At 36.2% G+C, this 21217-nt stretch overlaps 1 protein-coding gene across 2 annotated transcripts in view; it reads left to right on the forward strand.

Moving 5' to 3' along the window:
* camkvl (CaM kinase-like vesicle-associated, like) overlaps window positions 1-21217 on the forward strand; it is a 55227-nt gene that overhangs the window by 29558 nt on the left and 4452 nt on the right. For both annotated transcript variants that reach the window (XM_024293088.2, XM_024293087.2), the window contains exons 2-11: window positions 11543-11649; window positions 12624-12755; window positions 13013-13087; window positions 13786-13924; window positions 17416-17536; window positions 19023-19098; window positions 19179-19315; window positions 20116-20194; window positions 20270-20357; window positions 20601-20609. In XM_024293088.2, coding sequence (XP_024148856.1) covers window positions 11555-11649; window positions 12624-12755; window positions 13013-13087; window positions 13786-13924; window positions 17416-17536; window positions 19023-19098; window positions 19179-19315; window positions 20116-20194; window positions 20270-20357; window positions 20601-20609 — 951 coding nt within the window. In that variant the 5' untranslated portion in view covers window positions 11543-11554. The remainder of the gene's footprint in view (window positions 1-11542; window positions 11650-12623; window positions 12756-13012; window positions 13088-13785; window positions 13925-17415; window positions 17537-19022; window positions 19099-19178; window positions 19316-20115; window positions 20195-20269; window positions 20358-20600; window positions 20610-21217) is intronic.

Below are 21217 nucleotides of genomic sequence, written 5' to 3' on the forward strand. Positions count from 1 at the left end.
TTGTGCATGACCCGATTAGTCGACTAATCGGAAAAAATAATCGGTGATTAGTCGACTATTAAAATAATCGTTTCTGGCAGCCCTAATAGATTTGCAAGGCCTAAGAGGCAATTTGTAACCGAATGCAAGAATAACAGAGGAAATGAAGATGAATGTGGAAAAAAGCTAAAAGCTTTCATATGTACACACCCAATTTCTGAGGTTATGCAATGAGACTACAGCAGTGATACATGCTGAGTTACATGTCAAACACTAATGAGATGCAGATATGTTCAGCAGATGTGGTGAAGTGCACTGAGCTGTGCATTGTGTTTCTGAGTGCATGCATGCAGCACAGGTTGTTAGTGCTGACATGAAGCCAGGCGTGAGAGGTCTTTCATCTCTCATTCTGAGAAGTAAAAACAGTCGCTGACTTCCTTCCTGAGGCAAATATTGGTGTATTTGTTAAGAAATGAAGACATTCTCACATGCATCTTACATGATCTCATTGATAAAAATCAATGTACAACACTTCTTAAAACCCATTTTTACCGCCAGGCATTTGACACGACATGAGACTCTGTTCTGCTGGTGTGTTTTATTGTTTTACTGTTTTATCCTCGTTTTTAACTGGTGTTTTTATGCTTTTATGTAACTTATTTATATGTTTTTATTCTTAAAGTTTATTTTTAACAGTTTTTTAATATCTTAACAGTTGTTTTTTATTGATCTTTTAATGTACAGCGCCTTGTTTGGCCAATGGCCATTTGAAGGCGCTATATAAATAAATAAAACTTAAACTTAAACTTAAATCCACTGCAACTCTGCATCAGAAATGCAGTATTGTATGCCATCCCAACCCCAATGTTTTATGTATTAAAACTGATACCTTTTTTTTTTAATTGGAAATATTGATTGATGTGACAATGACTCTCATCACAATTATGTAATGATCCAAGATGCAGTTGGACCTGGAAAATTAGTTAATTAGTTGTTTTAGTAATTAAATGCTTGATTTAAAAACCTGTGTAAGGAAATAAGTTAGGCTGATAAGTAAATAGGTAATCAAAATATGGTTGATAGTGTCCAATTCAAAATAACAACCACCAGGCACGTGGAAAAAGACTAACTTTTTCTCAGTTTTCTAAACTTTCCTGAATATTCTACCTTTTGTGATTTGGATTTGTGTGAAGCTTGTGTCTGACAGTGACATGCTGACAAAAGGGTAAAATTGTTATGGGTGCAGCTTTGTCAGTTACACCTGCTTTTCTACATATTCAGATCACTTTATCCATGAGCTGCAGTTGCTAAAGTGAAGGTAAAAATTGGGAGATTTTTTTATTGTTTTTGCAGAGTTACACTGGCTTTAATAGAGAATGCCTCAAGAACTGAGTGCCAGTATCTAACAGATTCTTTCAGAACAACCTCAATGCCAAGAATCTAAAAAAAAAAAAAACACTTCCCTTCTGAGATGATAAAAAGATATCTTTTGCATTTGATTCATTTTTGAACCCCACTCCAGTCTAAACATAACACTTGTGAAAAAGGACACACTCCCACAGATGCAGAGTTATGCACTGCCTGTTTTATTGGAGGTGCTGAAGCAGAGTGTGATGCTGGAGTGAGCCCAGTCTGTGTGTGGCTGTGTGTTAATGGGTTTACATGTAAAAACCATCATCACAATGACAGAGCTACATCGCTGATGTCACACATTTTAGTTTATAATGTACTTACTTTTATTTATGAGAATGTAGGACATTATTTAGGCTTCAATGGTAAAATGAACAACCATTGATATTAGCTTTATTCACCAAGAGATGATACAAAAATCATCTGATACTTTCATACAAAAGAGAAAAAAATCCAAAAATATCATATTTTAATGAAAGATTTTCTTTCAAACATTCTAAAGCCCACTTCCTATCTTCATACTAGTTATTATGGCTAATTCTTCTGCAGTCTTTTGTTTGTGCACAGATTTCCCTATGCAAGGGGTGTCCAAACTTTTTGCAAAAAAGGGATACATTTGGTGAGGGGAAGATAATTGAGGGCCTCACATTCTTTGAACTGTTTTAATAACATTAAATGCAATGAACACTTTATTGCAGTGGCATATTTTTCATTTATTCACATAGAAAACAAACACATCTAAATACATTTTTGACCAAAATAACTGTTCATTTATCTTTTTTTTGCAAAGTTTTTCAGTTATTACGTCATAGACCGCATGTCTCGTCTGGTAGTGCCTCTTGATATTGAACTCCTTGAAAACAGCTGCAGTCTCTTGTCATACTAGCCAGACAGTCATTTGGCATTTCACTGAAAAAAATATGCCAATTTCCACTTGTCCGGGAAGCGGTGGCCCTCACTGTCAACTTTTCTTTTTGACACTTTTTGACACTGAAAAAAGTGTCACTGAGGGTTTTGCCTTTGCTTAAAATGTAATTCAGCCAACCACAAACGAGAAAACTCTACATGCAGCAATGATTTGATTTGATTTTTATTTATTTTTAACTTGTCCTGTGTAACAGCTGAGCAAACAGATAAGAGCTGAAGGCCCTTTTGTGTTGGACATATTTTACTGTTACAAAAGGGGGTTATGATGAACACCCACACGGTATAGCAGATTAAGATCGCCCAATCACTTCGACCACCCAGCAGGACCCCCAAAACCAGAGAGCAGGGAGGCACAGGAGCAAAGAAAGTGCAGGGTCGAGCCCAGCCAGGAGAATAGTTGAAATAGCACCCCAAGAAGAACAACCCACCACCACCCAGGAGCTCTGAGGACACCCAACCCCAGGTACGAACCAGGAGACCCACCCAAACCACCCACCCCCAGGAGGTCCAGGAGAGAGCATGCCAAATTTTTACTCATGTGTTTTTGTTGATGTTGCAAAAATCCTTTAGCACTGACAACCCTTCAGTTTACGCTCTGTTTCTTGAACAACAAAGACATGCTGCCACACAAATGTTGCTTTTACTCTTTCAGTCCAGAGTGCTTTCACTCAACCCCTAAATATATAATAAATATTAAAAACCAAAAGAAAGCCTATTTGTATCAGGTTGTAATTTCTCAAAAACTTTATGAATTTTCTTCAAGTAAACTTCATTTGACCAGTTTTTCTAGTGTCTGTTTGTATGATTACATGCTAAGTTTTCAAAAATATATGTTGACCACTTCCAAGTGACATGGGGCTCGCCAAGTTCCTTCATCTGCGTAGCTCCACCCTCCAACACCATGTTCCATGACAAAAACTGACTACCTTTGCTTTGCTTTTACTCTGAATCTTGAATCACCCCATATAAGCCTGTTCCTGTACCACACATTTAACTATTACAGAATGAGCTCATATCTGAATAATCCATAAAACAGGGGATAAACTGAGTTAATATCAACAAACATCTGAAGGAGAACATGAAGTGCACATGGTTTTTTTTCAGTCAGTTTTGTGAGTATCTATCAGCCTAAGGAGCTTGTTGAATGTGACAGTCTTTAAAGAAGGGACTTTTGAACTCCGTAGACTCATCAGAATTCCAGTGGGCGATGTGGACATGAATGGTAGGCTTCTTAGATCCACTTTGAAAAAAATGAAGAAAAGTATTCTTTTTTAAGTCTTTTTTCCTAAAATATTGTGGTAAAGAATAAATATATTTGTACAATTATATGAAAAAGAAAAAAAAATGCAGATCAGATTTTAGTTTTTTCAAGAGAATTTCAAGCAAATTAAAAGTTGATGTCGGAAAACAAAAAACTGCATAAACATGTTTTTTATACTGACTGCTTATGTTCAGAAATTTCCTCATACTTAATATCAGAAATATTTTCCAGATAATTATCTTTATATCTAACAAATAACGATATATTGACTATGTAAACTCAATGTTTTAGACGTATTTTTCTTTAAAAATAAACCTTTGCAGAAATGCCTTTCTAGCCCCAATGTCCTATAGAAGCAGGACATAGCCAGCCATATTTGCATTGTTTTTTCAGTTACAAAGGAGTATTTACATTTAACATAAAAACTAAAAGTCTGAGATGAATCTTCTGGGGGTTTTATTTTGGGAATTCCTTTAAACAATGCTTTCATCCCTCTCTTGAGTATACTTTCTGGGACATCTTACAACAGGAAGTGGTGACCGAATTGCATGTTTGTGAATATTTTTCCTCACTTTACAACAGTGGACTTTAGATTGCTTGAAAAATGGGATGACAAAGGGAGCTTGTTGCATTTTAATTTAAAAAATGTCACGCAGCTATTGATTTAGTTATATTGAAAACAACCTGCATGAGTTTGTCAACTAATAATACTCCCCAAATCATTAATGAAATCCTGCAAATGTCACGGAACATTAAATAAATTAAGAGGCTTCCCCTCTGATGTTGTAAATTAAATGAATTATGGGTAGTGATAGTAATTACACTGTAAAAATAGACTCCTTAGAAATAAGTCAAAATTTCTTTCCTCGTTGTCATATTTTCTTTAAATAAGCAGTGCAGTAAGATTTACCAAGAATTCTTATAACTAAGTGTCACTAAGACACTAAGATTATTTTGCTATTGAAAATTTTTCTTGATAAGATAATTTTCCTACAAGACAGAAAACATTTTTTTTTCTTGAAACATGGGTATTTTTACTTTCTTAAAATTCAATTTTTGTATTATTTGTGAGGATTTGAGCATTTTTACGTTTCGTTTTATTGTCTTCAGTTAAGATTTATCTTCAGTTCTGTTCTGTTTTTAGATTTCATTTTCGCACAGTTACATAGAGTTTCATTTATCAAGGCAGTTTCTGTTTCCGTAAATGAACCCCCAGTGTATTTTAACAAAACCCATTACCCCCTTTGTCTCATCATGCAGCACTTTTTTTTCCCAGTTTTTATGTTGAAGTTTAATATTAAATAACGTTTCTGCTCCTCCGAGCCATTCTTCCTGCCTTTCAGTTCTCCACAATCCTCCACTGCTGACAGCATACAGGGTTTTGTTTTGACAATAACAGGTTTTAAAAACTATTGGCTGATGGATGATTTCTGGGTTGCACCAGAGCTGGATAGCAGCTTTCCTTTGTCCTAATTTGAAGCATAAAGTTGATGCCTGTCACTCCTCCATAACATAATGCATGGAATGAAATAGATAGTTATTAAGTTTTAATAAAAGGGGGAAATGTGTTGTCAAAAAAGTACAACACTGCTGTCTGACAATACGTCAACGCATAGAATTGTACTAAAGCTCCTACATGAGCAAAGCAAAATGTTCTCACATTTTATTGATGAAAACTAGTATTGAAATAAGTGAAAGCTAGCATTCATTTAGGCTGCAAACTTCACTATCTCTAGTTTTTTATATATCATTTCTGCTGGAATCCAAAACGTATATTTTACTGTTTGACAGCTCCTGGATATGTGGGGAAGGTGGGAGAGCACACATCATGTCACAGGAACTCTGGGAATAAAAATAAAAAAAGATTGGAGTCTGCACATGAGATCATTTTGTGGGCCAGTTTAAATAATAAAGTAACACATTGTATGATAACTGCATGCACGTGGGTGTAAAACTGCAAGTAATTAATTTAGACGTGCATGCCGGCAGTGAAAGAGCCTCCTTATCCTTAAATATTACTACACTCCTGCCAACATGCAAGTTATTTTTAAACAAAAATTCACAGTTTTAAAATAAGGGTACAAACTGACATGTCTGCTGATAACCCAGATTTCCTGCTGAGTGTGCTGAATGGTGTGCACGAGCAACCACTCCTGATGCGACAAATATTTTCTTAGACATGCAGGACTACAGAACCTCCCAGTTTCAACCTTTTATGTGATGCAGCAGCCAATTAACAGGAGCGTCGCTGGCAGAACAATCAATGATCTTTCTTTTTTTAGCCCACCTTTGTGAAACTGTGGTTGTACCTGTTATATCACAGTATATCGCAGCTAAATTGTATCTTCTTCCTTGGAATGTTTCACTACTCATCCAAGTGCTTCAAAAGCCATTTGGATGAGCGGTGAAATGTGACGAAGAAGGTTTTAAGTCCAGACTTAACTTCAAGACGTCACCTGTATAAATGAGAACTTTGGATTGTAATGCAAATGCAAATAGATTATTGATTGAACTGGTCTATTCTATATTAAGGCTTTCAGGGGGCTCTTAAATTGACAGTGGTTGAATATTTTGTCCATTGCACGCAGCAAAAACTGAATTTTAAGAAAGTGAATAGACACTTGTTGGAGAAAAATTGTCTTCTTTCATATCTTGAAAGAAAAGTAATCTTATCAAGAACTTTTCAATGGCAAAATAATCTTAGTTTTATGACCAGTGGAAATCCTCTTTTTTTTTTTCTTTAAACATTTTTTGGCATATTAAATTCAGTTTAAAATTACATTTCTGAGAATTTCTGTATTCAAATCATTGTAAATCACAAAAAATGTCGTCGGAAAGAACTTGTAGCAGCGATTCAGGGACTACAGATGACAGGCTACAAGCTCTCTCCTCTGCTCCATTCCGATGCATCCACTTGCAGACAAATAGATCCATGTACATCTTTGTTTTTTCTCATCCGAGTTGGCTCAAAAGCGCAAAAGCTTTGTTGCTTTCTGCTTTTGTTGCACCCGTAGTGTTAGGCTAGGGGTGTGAGGAGGCTGTAAGATAGCGGGAGAATGTGTTAACAGATGGATGATGGGAAGTGGGGGCGGACTTAAGTCCAATGAGGCAGAATTCAGAGGTAAATCCTGCGGCTCTGCAGAAGCTATGTCCTAGAAAATGACAGGTTTTCTGATTTTGTTGGGAACACTTTTACAATAGATCAAAAGATGATTGAAGTGGAACTTTAATAAAATATGTCCTAGTAACTAGAATTGTTTTCTTTTTCCTTTTTTTTGCTTATTTGAAGAAAATCTGCCAACATAGTAAGAATTTTTAACTTATTTCTAAGGGGCCTGTTTTTGAAGTGCAAGAGAGAAAAACTTCAGATGAACAGCAATTTAACTCACAGTCAAATCTTATTGATTTTGAATCAATCAACCTAGCAAGTATTTTTAATTGGAGCAGAACCTGGATCATCTCATCATGACAAAACATCCCAATCTCACTCAGAAATACTTTAGCCAAAATGTAAATTTTACTGTGTGGCACCGGTCCGATCATTGCAGCATGGTCCTATAAACAGTTCTTCCATTCACTTCCCATGTCCCGCTAGGCATAAATGTATTGTATCTTTCTCCTCCATTTCTCGATCTTTCTTCTTTTTACTGTATAATCTTGAAAATAAAAATTTCAATTGCAATTTTTTGTTATTTTCTATGAGAGCTGTGATGTGAATTATGATCAAACATTGTAAATCTCAGAATGTGTGAATATCCCCATCCTCACTAAAACAATAACCGTTTTGGTCTCATGTTCAGTGTTGGAGTTTTTATAAACTACCTTTTCAGATAGCCTCTGTTGACTTTTCTCTCCACCCTTGTGTTCCTCACATTTCCCACGTCGTACCTCATCATCTTCCCATCTTTTCTCCTCTTTTCCTCTCCTCACATTTTTCTCCTCTCCTCCCATACATCCTCCTACTCTCTGGGAACTTCAAGGCTCACACTGACTCAGTATTCTGCAGGTTTACATTTTTAAGATCTGAGTGAGGAACAATACCCATTGGCAGTAAGAGAAAAAAGGTCAAATATATAAAAAGACAGCAGAGCAAAACGACTTACTTACTTAAGTGGTCTTTTTGACAGACAGAAGAACATCCAACACCATTTATTTGGGGTTAATCTAGCTGTCTAGAGACTTTGAAAAAAATGCAACACATGTAATGTAAAGTTTTACAGCTTTGTTTGGATACAAAACTAAAATTCAGTAAAATACTCTTATTATAAATACTTGGGGTGTGTATTGGGATGGGTCTGGCGATATGATACGTATCACGATACACACCAAGACAGTACCAGAAAGAATATTTCACTTTTTTAAAAAAGTATGACTCAGAAAAAAACTCTGCCTGAATATGAATACATCTTTTACATTAATAAAATGTTCAAATAAATGTTATTAATGATCAGAACAGTAACTGCAATTGTATACAAGTTGCTTTTTTTCAAACGCCCCTAATAAATACTATTATTTTTCCAAGTAAATGTTTGGAGATAATGCTTCATTCTGCCAACGCCATCAGGGAAATTTACTGTCTCATCCAGCTTTGAAAAAAAGGGTTAATTCTTGTATGAGAATTATTTATTTATTTACTTTTTCTCTTTGTTTTCTGCTTGATTTCCTTTTGAGTCCATTGCATTAAACTAAGTGCAGGATGTAATGTAGATCAGGTGAAAGGATACTCTCACGCAGAGAAGAATTGCATTATTGGCCAGTGACCTAGATTGCAAAATGAATTTCACTCTGGAAAACTCACAATGGAGACTAAAGATGTCCCTATGTTCCATTTTTTGCAATTTTGGAAATCTGGAAGTACCAACAAATTAAACATTATTATTTCCAATGGTATACAGGGGTTTCTGTTGCAATAAAAGGAAGTAGTTGCTTCAATTAAACTGATCAGTAGTGACTGTTCAAAAAACCTGTATAATCACATTTTCTGTTGTCCACATTTCTACTCTGGAACTCACATAACAGCATGTCTCATGAATAAATCTACTCCAGTTTGAAAAGATGTCTGTTTTTCAAAAATGTATCCCAAATTTACTTAAAAGTTATATTTTATAAAATTCCAAAGCATACACCAAGTTTTTGTATTAAACATGTAAGAATACACAAAAATAAAAATGTGTTCTATTTTAAAAGTTGAGTGAAATTTGAAGAGCAGCAAGCCAAAAGTTGTAGGTGTTCACTGTCATTTTTTTTTTTTTCTTTTTTTATGCCCAGCAGACTTCCCTGTAGCTACATTTTGTTCCCACAGGAACGGAGGTGCTGCTCTAACATCATGTCAACTTCACCCTTTACCGTTTTGGGGCATTGCCACGGGAACATGGTCACACTTACATAATATTCTGTCAAAAAGAGGTCTTTGCACTCCACTGCTCAACTTTCCTGCTTTCTCAAAGGGAATGTTTTCTCTCCTTTGGGAATGAAGAACATTTATGAACCAGAAACTCCGCCTTCTGCTCACACTCCCCTTTTGCATGTGACAAACCCAAACCTTTTCCCTTTCTCAGACACACAATCTTGTGATCATGCACATGCACACAGTGTCTAATGGCACTCTGGATTAGGGGTACAGATTAGAGATTAGGTTTTGCATTTGGATTATGTAGCGCTCTCTGGCCCCTCCTCCATCTAAGGAAAGGCTCTGTTTTCCACTACAGCTTTGTCTACTTAAAATATCCACAAATAATTTTAATATATTTCTTGTTTATTCCTTAATTGGCACCAAAAAGGTTCTTACCTTTAATTATTTTTATTTTGTTCTTATTTTTATTTTTGTTTCTTTCGATTGTGGATTTACTCTTTGACCAAAAGCTTCCTCTTCTGTTGTCACAGAATTTTCCAACTTAGTTATTTGCACCTACCTGTGTTTTTCTGACCTTGAAGCTGATGCAGGCAGAAGATAAACTGTGGGCATCTCGTAAGACATCCTGAAAAAAAAAAAAATCAAGAAAAATGGCCTACAGTTGAGTATTTAGAAGGATGCTCTTTCAGGATGGATGACTGAATCCTACATGAAATCTGTCTACTGCAGTAGATGGAGAGCTTTAAAGATGTGGGTGAAGATTGCCTGAGGGCCATGGTGAGATGGTTTATTGATTGCTGATTCACTATCTTGATCCTCAATTTTTTTTTACCTGAGTGTTTGTTGGCTCCTGTGGGGTCACGCACTATTTTAGGGCAGTCATAATAAAAGAAAGGTGTTTGTGGAGTGTGTATGAGAACAAGTGGGCCAACATGTGTGGTTATATAGTGTTTGTATGTCTTACAGTATATACAGTGCTAACAAGAAGGATCAGTGTTAGAAGAGGAGTCATCTTGAGCCATGTTTCCAAGAAGTTTAAAGATTATGAAGTCCTGAAAAGACAAAATACAGCAGAAGACTAGACAAGCTACTCTGCTAGTCTTCATTATTATCTTTTAAATCATCTTTTAATCTATTGTCAAAGCATTCCCAGTGGTCTAAAACTATAATTACATAGTTTTTAGTCTAAATCAATGTCTATGTCGTTTTCCAAGACAGAGTTTCTACAATTTATTAGAAATTTGCCTCTGAGTTGTGGGTGGGACTGTTGGTGCAGAGTAAGCCTTCCTTTATTTCCCATCATCCCTTTGTAGACGCTCTCTCCTGCTAGCTCACAGCTCTTCACACCAAAACCTTACATCACTGGTGTGACAGAAGTGGCAAGCGATATCAAAGTTTTCCAGTTGTACAGTTTAAAGCCAGATGTCAGCTCAGACAGGGACAACAAAGCCGTTCATTGATCTATTTGTCTTAAACGCATCCCTTATGGACGAATCTTGAAGACGAGAAAAGAGTCTGACGTCTTCACATCAGATTTGTGCATAAATGTGGTTTTGTGTGTTCGTAACAAGCGTAGTTTTTAAAGATTTGTATGTGTAGTTAGTTTCAACTGTTGTAACTTTAAGTTGAGGATATGTAAATTGTATTTTTTTTATTTGTAATTTTTGTACTTATGCACAAAATGTATTGTGTGAGTTATAAATCAAGAATTATACACAGACAGATCCAAGTTATGCACAAATCAAGAATTACGCTCCCATAAATCGGGGTGAGTCTATTTTCTCTCCATAACTCGTGGTCTGCCAACTGCATCACTGCTACAGGTTTTTTCCAATTACATTTTCAGAAAATTTCAGACAAAAATGCAATTTTAAGCTTTATCTCTCCATATATTCAAGATTCTAGATCAACTTTATTTATCCCCGCAGGGAAACTCTGTTGTAGAAGCGGCACAATAATAAGGAAATGCACAAAAACAGCAGGAATCAAAACTCTTAAAAATATATGTACACACATAGCTGCAGAGAAAGAATGTCCTCCATCATCAGAAAAATGCTATAAGAATGTGTTAAAAGCACAAGTGTGTGTCTTTAAGGGCCTGTTTTGTTCTAAAAAAATCATTTGTTGGGAATATGTGGAACACAGGGAAATTTTAAGTAAATTTGCCTGAAACTTGTGCAGATGTTGCACAGAATCTACAGACTTTAGAGGCGCAGAGAGAAGCTTAGTGAGAGGCTTAGTATCTGTGGACGAGGCTGGCACGCAAGCGGGCTGCCAGAGGTGTTAGTATCCAGATTAAGTGACCGATTGCTTTGGCTGTATCTACTGTTGTCCGGCAAATGTTATCAGGACTAATAGTGAGCGCCCAACTGCTGTGTATTTGACTTCAACCAGTAAAGGCTTTCACCATGTTTCATCAGTAAACCAATTTCTCTTTAAAATGCTTGCCCCTGCTTCTCTGTAATAACTTTCATCTGAGTGTTGCCTAAAGGGCCATGAAAAGTAGGAATCAGGTCTAAGCCCTGTGTTTCGGATGTCTTTGTATTTCTCAACCTTTATTTTTGTTATATAATCTATAGATGAGAATGTCTTCCTTTTTGTGTGTTTTGTAGGTGAATGCCGTCATGCCATTTGGGTGCCTTGCCCTGCGAGATGGGCGGACTTACGACAGCATATCTGATGTCACTGACAAATATGAGTTTGGACAAATCCTTCGAGCGTGAGTACTATAAAGCTTTATGCTTGTCTTTATATTATACCCTTTATCTCCCATGCAGAATTTATTAGTGGATTGCACCCTTTGCTAGTCATTTTGTTCTCTGTTCATAGAAATATTTCAGATTCTTCCAAAATGAGTTCTAGACTCACAAAAAATTACTTTTCAGTTTAGGTGAAACAATATTTTTAAAGTTTAATTGATGAATTTTTCATGACTTATAAAGATCTGTGAAAATATATCCCGAGCATTTTCCCTTTTCTGGCATAACTCTGTTTAAAATACAGTAGACACACAAATTCATGCACGAACTCTGCATGCAAATACCAATCAGTGTAAGAGGCCATATGGCAACATCAGCATCTGGCCTGAGAGATTTCTGCTCATCTTTTACATAACACACACACCCCCACTCCACAAACACACACTGAAAAATTGTTTGATTTATTTAGGAATAAGTCTGTGTAATTGTCTCATATTTTATTGTGAGTTTTTATCTGTTTCTATAGATTATATGCTTGCCATTTGGCCTAACCCACAAAGCAAATATAAGTATAGTGTATGTTGGCATATTGAGAATTCATAAATTATCATTAGCTCTAATTTCTTACATTAAGTGTGATTCAAAACCACACAGCTCATGGTGACATTAGCTCCATTGCAACCCCCCTTTTTTAACTTACCACTTATTCAACACAGCAATTCACCTGCTAATTAAATTCTTTCATTGTGTTTCACCAGCACAGCCAGTGTTCTTTCTACCTCTAATTTGAATCTTGAACTGCGTCTCACTAATGCCATTATTCTTAGATGCAATAGAGAAAAAAAATAAAAGAAGATGAAACAGCTGACAACAGTTTTATGGGTTTCACTCTGACAAACTGCCTCATCTTTCACCCGTCCTTTTCAATATTTTTATCTTGTCGTCTCTTCTCAATCTGTCTGTCTTTCTGTCTATTTTCTCTCATTTTGCGTAGGAAGGAGTTTTGCGAGCTGTGCCTGGCAAAGGACAGACAAACCGACAAGGTGTTTGTCTGCAAGAAATTCCTCAAGAAAGATGGCAGGAAAGTCCGCAAGGCTGCCAAGAACGAAATCATGATTCTGAAATTGTATGCAATCAGTCCGTGAGCAGATGTGGATGTATGGTTGAAAGAAAGAGAATGAGGTGTATCTGTTTAAAGAAAAAAAGAGTACAAATAAGACATAAAATAGATTATTTAAACTCAAACACACCCTGGACTGTCTTTTTGATCAGTAGGAATGCTGTAAATTGTCTGTTCTGTTTCTGCTTGAAGAAAAAAACACAACGAAGTTGTCTCCTAATGAGACCCTGCAGCCTGAGATCTGTTTTTTCTGTCTGTTTCAGGGTCAATCACCCAAATATTCTTCAGTTGATAGATACATTTGAAACACGCAAAGAGTACTTCATCATCCAGGAACTGTGAGTGCTTCTTTTTAGTCTCTTTTTTACAGAAAAAGTATATTTGTCTGTTCTGATTCCTGGTTGGTGTACAGTATTATAATAAACACACAAGTCCGGGTAGCAGGAGGGGGTTTGCTGCGTGCCCTGGTTCCTCCCTCAGCAACAGAGGAAGGTGTTATTTGACGAGATATTTGCTTTCAGTAGCACTCAACATGGAGCAGTGGCCCTGAAGCACTGCTTTGCAACGAGAGAGTCTCTACAGGGAGCTTGGGGTCAATTCGCCGGCACCAAGTCAATACACATCACTTCTAACGTGTGCAGTTTGGTTTTTGCAGCCTGATTTGAAAACTCCAACACTGAGTTCAAAAAGTAATCCTGTTCCTTTAAATGAACTGCAGGAAGAAATGATTGCTGTAATCTGCGTGTGCATTCAGTTGTTTGTGAGTTACTCAAACTTCAGCTCTTGCAGTAATTGCCCTGCTGAGGGCAATAGGGGATTAACACCGCCATCGTTTATTTCTAAAGTTAACCAAGTCTTTAGGAGTAATGGCCAGTTCTTTGACTTTAATTGTTCCACTGCACCAGCTTAGGGGCAAAGGCGAAATAACTTCCTATCACACAAAAAGAACCACTCTTTGAAATGTTGTGCAGTTTAAGAAAAAAAAAATGAAGATTTATTTTGACCATTGTATTTCACTGTGTGTGTTTCCATGCAGAGCTACGGGAGGGGATGTTTTTGACTGGATTCTGGACCAGGGAAATTACACAGAGAGAGATGCTTCCAATGTCATCAGACAGGTCCTGGAGGCTGTGGCGTACCTGCACTCTCTCAACATTGTTCATAGGAACCTCAAGGTACGCTCCATCACACGCATGATGGTTTTTGTGAGCTTGTTTACTCTAATGTGACAGGTTATGGGGGTTCAACACCAACTCCACACTCACTCACAATAAAGGTGTTTTTCCACAGGTGCAAATATCAACAGATGAGAAATAACTTACCTGGATGGAATGTAGGTGGTGTCACTCTTTGGGTGAAAAACTGGGAAAAAAAAAACACTTTTCCCTATTGCTGCTTTTACACATTTTCCCAATGACAAACTAGTGTCCACTAGTTTGATAGACGTTTTTTTTACTTGATCTGTGAGAAACAAAATAACAGAAAAAAATCCTCAGAACATGTAGACAAAATCTCAAAAGTCAGATACACCTGTTGGGTATCAGGTTTTTAAAGACCCACTCCAATGAATTTCATGTTTTGGGCGTTTTTAACGTGTTCTTGTGGCATTTTTCTCATGACGAAGGACACATAAAGAACATTTTCAAGTATGTCTTTGTTTAAATCATTGTGAATCAGACAAAAAAGCTTGGAAAAAGCTTGCAGTTGTGATGTAGAGGCTAAAATCCACAGGCTGTAATCTCCCTGTTATGCTTCATTCGGATGCATCGACTTGCAGACAAATAGATCCATGAACGCCTTTGTTTTCCTCATCCAAAATGCCATCTTACTCCAAACTATAGGGCTTGTAAGGGGCTGTAAGCTAGTAGGAGATGATGTAAAGAGATGGATGTCAGGAAGTAGGGGCAGGCTTACTCCACACCAACAGTCTCTTGCATAACTCAAGTGGTGAATTTCTAACGAACTCCTGCAGAAACTATATGAAAATGACACAGGTTTTAGATTTTGACTAAAAACAACATAATTATAATTAAAAGATCACTAGGAACGCTTTTAAAATAGCTCAAAAGATGATCAGAGTGGGACTTTAAATGATCTGCACCTTACCATGGTTGAATTGATGCTAAAGACCTCAATTTTCATTGGTGAACTTGTGCTTTCCTGAGCAGAGGAATATTGTAGAGGCTGCAGGATTTCAGTCCTGTGTTACCAACTGTCTTTTCCTTACTTTGGTGACTGTGGTTGCAGCTGCCCTGAGGTCATTGACAAAATCCTCATACTGTAAATAGTTCAGGGCTGAATCTACTTATGATCAATACATGTTTTAGATAACATAAATCCACATATTGGAGAAAACATATTTTGTATTTTTTTTATTTGAAAATCCTTCTAACCAAGGTGGTGGAGACACAATTGTTGGCTATTGATGTTTTTTTTAGATCAGAGGTCTTCAACCTGAGGCTCCGGAGCCACATGCAGCTCTTTTGTCCTTCCACTGAGACTCTTTGGCTTTAAAGAATAGTGCTAGCAATTTGAATAAATATTAAATTAGACAACGTAACACATTTTTCATTCTATGCTTACATAATATCATCTAATTGTTGTCATACTGATGGAAAATGTTGTGTTTGACTTTGTTTTCTTACATTTTTTATTAAATAAATCTGCTACAGCAACATGATCTTCTACAGAGTGTACTTTATTTTGAAAGGGGCTGGTATGTCATGCTGTCAAAGGTAAAACCTTATTGTTATTTATTAAAAAAAAAACAATTATATTTACATTTTTATATATACTCAAAAACTGAATTTTTAAAATTAAAATGGCCTAATGGACACATAAACATGAAAAAAGTGTTTGTTTGTTTGTTTTTTCAAAAAGAGGAAGTGAGACTTGGTGTTATTCGCTGAGAGTTTGCTCAGTAAAAATCTGGACCAAATTACTCTTCTGGTGTTAAAGGTTGAAGAACCCTGGTTTAGATTTACCATCTCGTACCAAATAAACATGAAGCAACATTTAAGTTATAGTGGTGCTTTCACAAATAATATAATCTGGAGACTAGGAACACTTCTTGAAAGTAAGTAAGTACATTTTTATTTATATATTAATCACTTTTTGGAGAAATAAAAATCATAAAGTGTTTTACAAAAATAAATGATTTAATTAAACATAAACCCAAACAGACCAAAGCATTAAAAACTGATAAGACCTGCAAAAAGTGAATTTAAAATCATTGTTAGACTGAGATAAACTAAAGACTTTTCTGAACAGAAACATCTTGACATGTACAGGAACCCGTATAAAATACCCATACGAACTAGAAATCTTGGTATCTAATACATTATTAAAGTACTAATCATTTTATACCTCCTAAAAAGTGTTTTTCCTTTACTCCTTTGCTGTCTCTTAGCCTTTAAATGAACTTACCTACTTTTTTTAGGGAAACAAATAATTTCTCTGTGATTAGATAATCATCTAAAAACAGCAGAGTGTCTATAAACATTTTTTCTCCTACTGTTTATGTCTGCCCAAACACTAACAAACTTTAAATAAATGTGTGACTGATGTCTAGAAATACTTGAAAAAGTACAACACATTAACACTTAGCCAACAAATTAACAGTGTGAGGGGGGCCAAGACATACTAGAAAGCAATACTTAGTATTTGGTCATTAGTCTATCTGCAGAGACACATAAAAGATTGCTCTGCCATTTCAATTATTGACTGCACATTATAATGTGTTTACCATGGGAATAAACATTGACTTAATGGCTCAATCTCCAGCAATGCTTAGACATTTCTCTATCCTTCATAATGAGCTCATTAAGATGGGACTCCCTTATCTTCCTGTCTTTAGTCCCCCCCTACTGGTAGAAAACGGAAGAGTTTTTTTTTATCATTATTTGTTCACTTTTTTTATTTTTAACAAAACAAACAATAAAGCACATTGTTTCATTAACTTTTATGTGTTAGCAGTAAAGTATTGTGGTATTTTTGTTTTTAAATATTTCATATCTAGGAATCTGTTATTCTGATTTGAGTCCTAAATTTAACAGAATTCTTTAAAGCATCAACATCATGGATAAAATGTTAAACTTGTAAGAAATCATGTCTGTTTTTTAGGTAAATTTATCACAAAGGTCGAAAAGAGCAAAACATAACATTTAAATTTAAAACTGTTATAACTGCTGGTATTGTATAAAAAGACACTTTGGATTAAAAAAGACTGTTTTAATACAGAACTGACTTTATTTGGTTTAACTGCAACAGTTTGCTGGATTGACTCCAGTAAATATAAACTGTTTTTTTATTTTGCAAACCTGGCTACATTATAAGCCTTTACCAATGGAATTGAAATAGTAAATGAAACTGAAATACATTTTTGCATTAAGAGAGGCAAACATTTTGAATAATCTAAATGCTAAAGATCATCTTTACATTTGTGTCATCGCTTATTATCTTTGAGGTCGTATTTGATTTCACTAATTCTTGCATTTAGGATTGTTTTCTCCAAATGCAGGAAGTTACAATTTCAGGGTTTTGCAGCTCTGATTCTATTGTTTGCTTTTCTTGTTTTTATTACTTAGAAGTCTGTAATTTAGTCTTTTGTTCTGTTTTTTGTTTAAAAAAAATAAACTAACCTATTTCCCTATTTTTTCACTTGTAGTTGGAAAACCTGATGTACTACACAGAGAACAACCATAACAAAGTTGTCCTACGAGACTTCTACCTGTCCAGATTTGAGAACGGACCCATCACTGAGCCATGTGGAACTCCAGAATACCTGGGTTGGTTGTCTTTCAGTTCCTTTTCTTTTTTTTTTTGTAATCCTTCTCCTAAGTCTCAGATCGAACTTTTTGTTGTGAGTATAAACTTCAGACCATATTTAAGGGTTAGGTTTTGTTATTGATTTTATTTTAATGATAATTATCTTTCAAAATCCCACTTAAAACAGTAAAATGGATCGTAAGGTTTGAAACCCTTCAGATCATGCTCTTTTTTTTCCCAATCTTTTTATATGTAGTGAATTTATGTTATATTAAACCATTTGGGAACTAATGTTTACTCCTCAGAGACAGTATCAGGCAGAAATATCAAATCAAGTGATTATGCATCTATAATCCATTCTACTTCAGTCCAATTCAGGGAAATGTGTTACAGTTTTTTCTTGTTTTTAGTTGAGAAACCAACAGATTGGCTCATGAATATTTTTGGAAAGAATCCAAAGTACTGGGCATGCATGAAGGGAAGTGAAGAGGAACAACTCCCCTCTAACAATAAGAAACCTCCACCACACTGGGTAAAAATGCCCATCTGCCACGGTTGGGATCAGGACGACTGCAAAAAAAAAAGAAAAAATATATAAAAATACTAAGAGCACTAAAACAAATGCCATAGGATAAAGTAACTGTTCAAATCTATTCTTGAAAGTTGGGAGTGTTTCTGCCTCCACAGCTGACTCTGCATGAGAGGAGCCTGATGGCTGAAGGCTTTGCCTCCCACAACTTTTGAAGTAAACAGAGCAGATCATGTTCTTCACTGTGTGACTGGCTATAATGTCAAAGAGACCTCATGCTTTTCACACACAAAAAAACTAAAATCGATATGATGATGACTTAAACCAACTTCATAGAGTTCCTGTAATACCAATGACATGTTCCAGTCTCCATAATGGAACGTTATGATTAGCTGTATCAGCTGCAACCCGGAGCTTTAACAGCATAAGTACCGACTGTGTAAAGCTATTAGAGACAGATGATTTGTATTCTTCATCATGCTGTCTCTATTATGTGTTGTGCTTTTACTGAAACTCTCTAAAACATATTTATGCATCAATGCTCAGGGTTTTCAACAAACATAGTACAGTTTAAACAAAGGTTTATTCAAAAATACCCTAAAATCCTAAGCAATGCATCCTGTCAATAACAATTTATTGATCCAATTCAAAGTGAAAGTGACTTATATGTTTTATCCCCCCGCTTGCTGTCTGTTTGAGGTTTATGTCAGGCTAACTTGAAGCACAAATGAATGCTTTGGCCTTGCTCTGTGTTTTTAAAGCCTGGGGTACTTCTTCATCACACAGTGTTTGTTAATTAAACCAGTACATCAAAAAATGGATGTGGTAATGGAAGAGGGGAGGAAAAAAGGGTAAAAACAAGAACTAATCTTAGGAGTCAGTCTGCATTTTGCAGAATTAAGATGCCAGGGTGACACTTGATAGATTAGATCACAGAAAGCTCACTCACTCGCCCTCTCTGTGTTTTTGGATGCCAGCCCCTGAAGTGGTGGCTCGTCACAGATATGGCCGTCCGGTGGACTGCTGGGCTGTGGGCGTCATCATGTTCATACTGTGAGTATTTTTTAAACTTTAGCTGATCTAACATGGTGAAAAATTGTTTAAATTTAACGATTCCCCCCTCCTTTTTGCAGTTTATCTGGCAATCCACCTTTTTATGATGAAACAGAGGAGGAGAACACCGATCTACACAACCGCATCATCTTCTGCCGTATCGTTGCTGGAGACTTTGAGTTTGATACCCCTTACTGGGATGACATTTCACCTGCAGGTACCTGTCTCCACCACACGATGGCACTAAACACCCACTGGTTCTTTTATTCCTCCATTGTGGCTCTTTGGCTGTGAAGAAAACTTAAAACTTAACTAATTAATTAATTACTTTGTGTTTAGATTTTTGACATGTCAGACAGGCCTATCTGATTAAAATGATAGTAAAAGATTTAATATACTATCTGAGTGGTTTATAATCAGTGACTTTATCTTATTACATTTACATGTATAAATTTTACAATAATTTGGATTCTACACTAAAGTTGTCATGTTTTTATTAACTTGTAAAAGAAGAAAAAGGATGAAGGAACACATAAGTCAATAAGAAAATCTCTTGTTGTTTTCCATTTTTAATTAAGTAAATCTGCTGCAGCTGGAGGATCTGATTAAACACAGGATGTGTTTTATTTTGAAAGGAAATTGAATTGTCAAAAGTGAAAGAAGTTAAATTTGTTATATATAGAAAAACTCAATTGTAGAGAATATTTCAAATTTCTATTTTATAAATGAATGGCTTAATGGTCACAAAAAAATAAATTTTAGTTTTCTAACTTAGAGGTGAAACTTTTCGGCTCTTGTTGAGTTTCGGTCAATAGGAACCTGGACCAAATGGCTCTTTTAGCGTTAAAGGTTGCAGACCCTGCACTAGATTAATCTAGTAGTAAAGGCAATAAGCATTTTTTTTTGTTTAAAGAACATTTAAATGGCAATTTCAAGTTGACATGTTAGGCTCAAATGAATGATCTCTTATTAAAAATGTCCATCTATTTTACCCTCTTTTTGCTCTGTCTGTTTCAGCAAAGGAACTCGTCTGCCGTCTGATGGAGGTGGACCAGATGTTAAGAATCACAGCCCAAGAGGCCCTCGGCCATGAATGGTAAAACCACTGAGATGATTTGCAGACACGCACAGCACTCGCCTTTGCTCTTGCACTGACTATCGTTGCTGTCAGGATTGCAGGAAACGGCGCCTCGGAGAAGAACCTAAAGGATGGCGTCTGTGCCCAGTTTGAGAAGAACTTTGCAAAGGCAAAATGGCGGGTAGGAACTTGCTTTCACTTCTTTTATTAGAACAGATTTTAAATATTGCAACACGATGGAGGAGAATGGTGATGCGTATGGGGTGTATCCGAGCAAATCCTTTGGAGATTTGATTAAAGTTGGAAATTGGCATCAACCATTAGGTTTTGATGCTGAGGACAAAGGGAGGAAAATGGCAGTGCTTACCTAACAGAATGAGTAACAGTTACAAACTCTTCTTTCTTTCTCCCATGTGGTTCCAAGGAGCTGAAGGTATTGTTTTTGTCATCTTGAGTGTGATCTGAAGGACAGAGCAAGGAGAGAAACTCATACTTAGCCTTGCATGACTCAATAGCTCAAGGTCTTTCTAATTGGGGAAAACTTTGTTGGTGTGTGGTTAAGTCGGGGAGTTACAGGTAAATTTTGAGATTTTTTTCTTTTTTTTCCCTTTGAGAGAACCTTGAGGTGTATTGATCATGTATTGGCTGATGAAGCTCTTCTCAAGCTCTGTGCCTGTCCATTACTGCTCTGCCTGTCCCAGAAGAAATCCATCCACTCTGCCCTGTTATCATCACTTAATATGACTCAAATGTTCAAAGTGGCCTGCACCTTTCCTTCTCCTCATCTGCGCTAGTTTGTGTAAAACATTTGCTAATAAAAAACAACCTTTTGTGACTTTGGTGTTTAATTTAGTGTAGATTAGTAGAGGGAGACAGGGATATAGGGGATGTCGGCCACTGAAAGACAGGGATTTTAACAGTGAGGCCCTCAGGTGTTCATCCCACACAAATCCTCATCAACCCATTTACTGTTGTTGCGTTCAGGGCCTGATTTTTTTTTTTTATTAATTAAAACGTACTGGGTTCAGTGGCTTTTCACCT

The sequence above is a fragment of the Oryzias melastigma genome, linkage group LG7 (genome assembly GCF_002922805.2).
Source record: "Oryzias melastigma strain HK-1 linkage group LG7, ASM292280v2, whole genome shotgun sequence".
Classification (NCBI taxonomy): domain Eukaryota; kingdom Metazoa; phylum Chordata; class Actinopteri; order Beloniformes; family Adrianichthyidae; genus Oryzias; species Oryzias melastigma.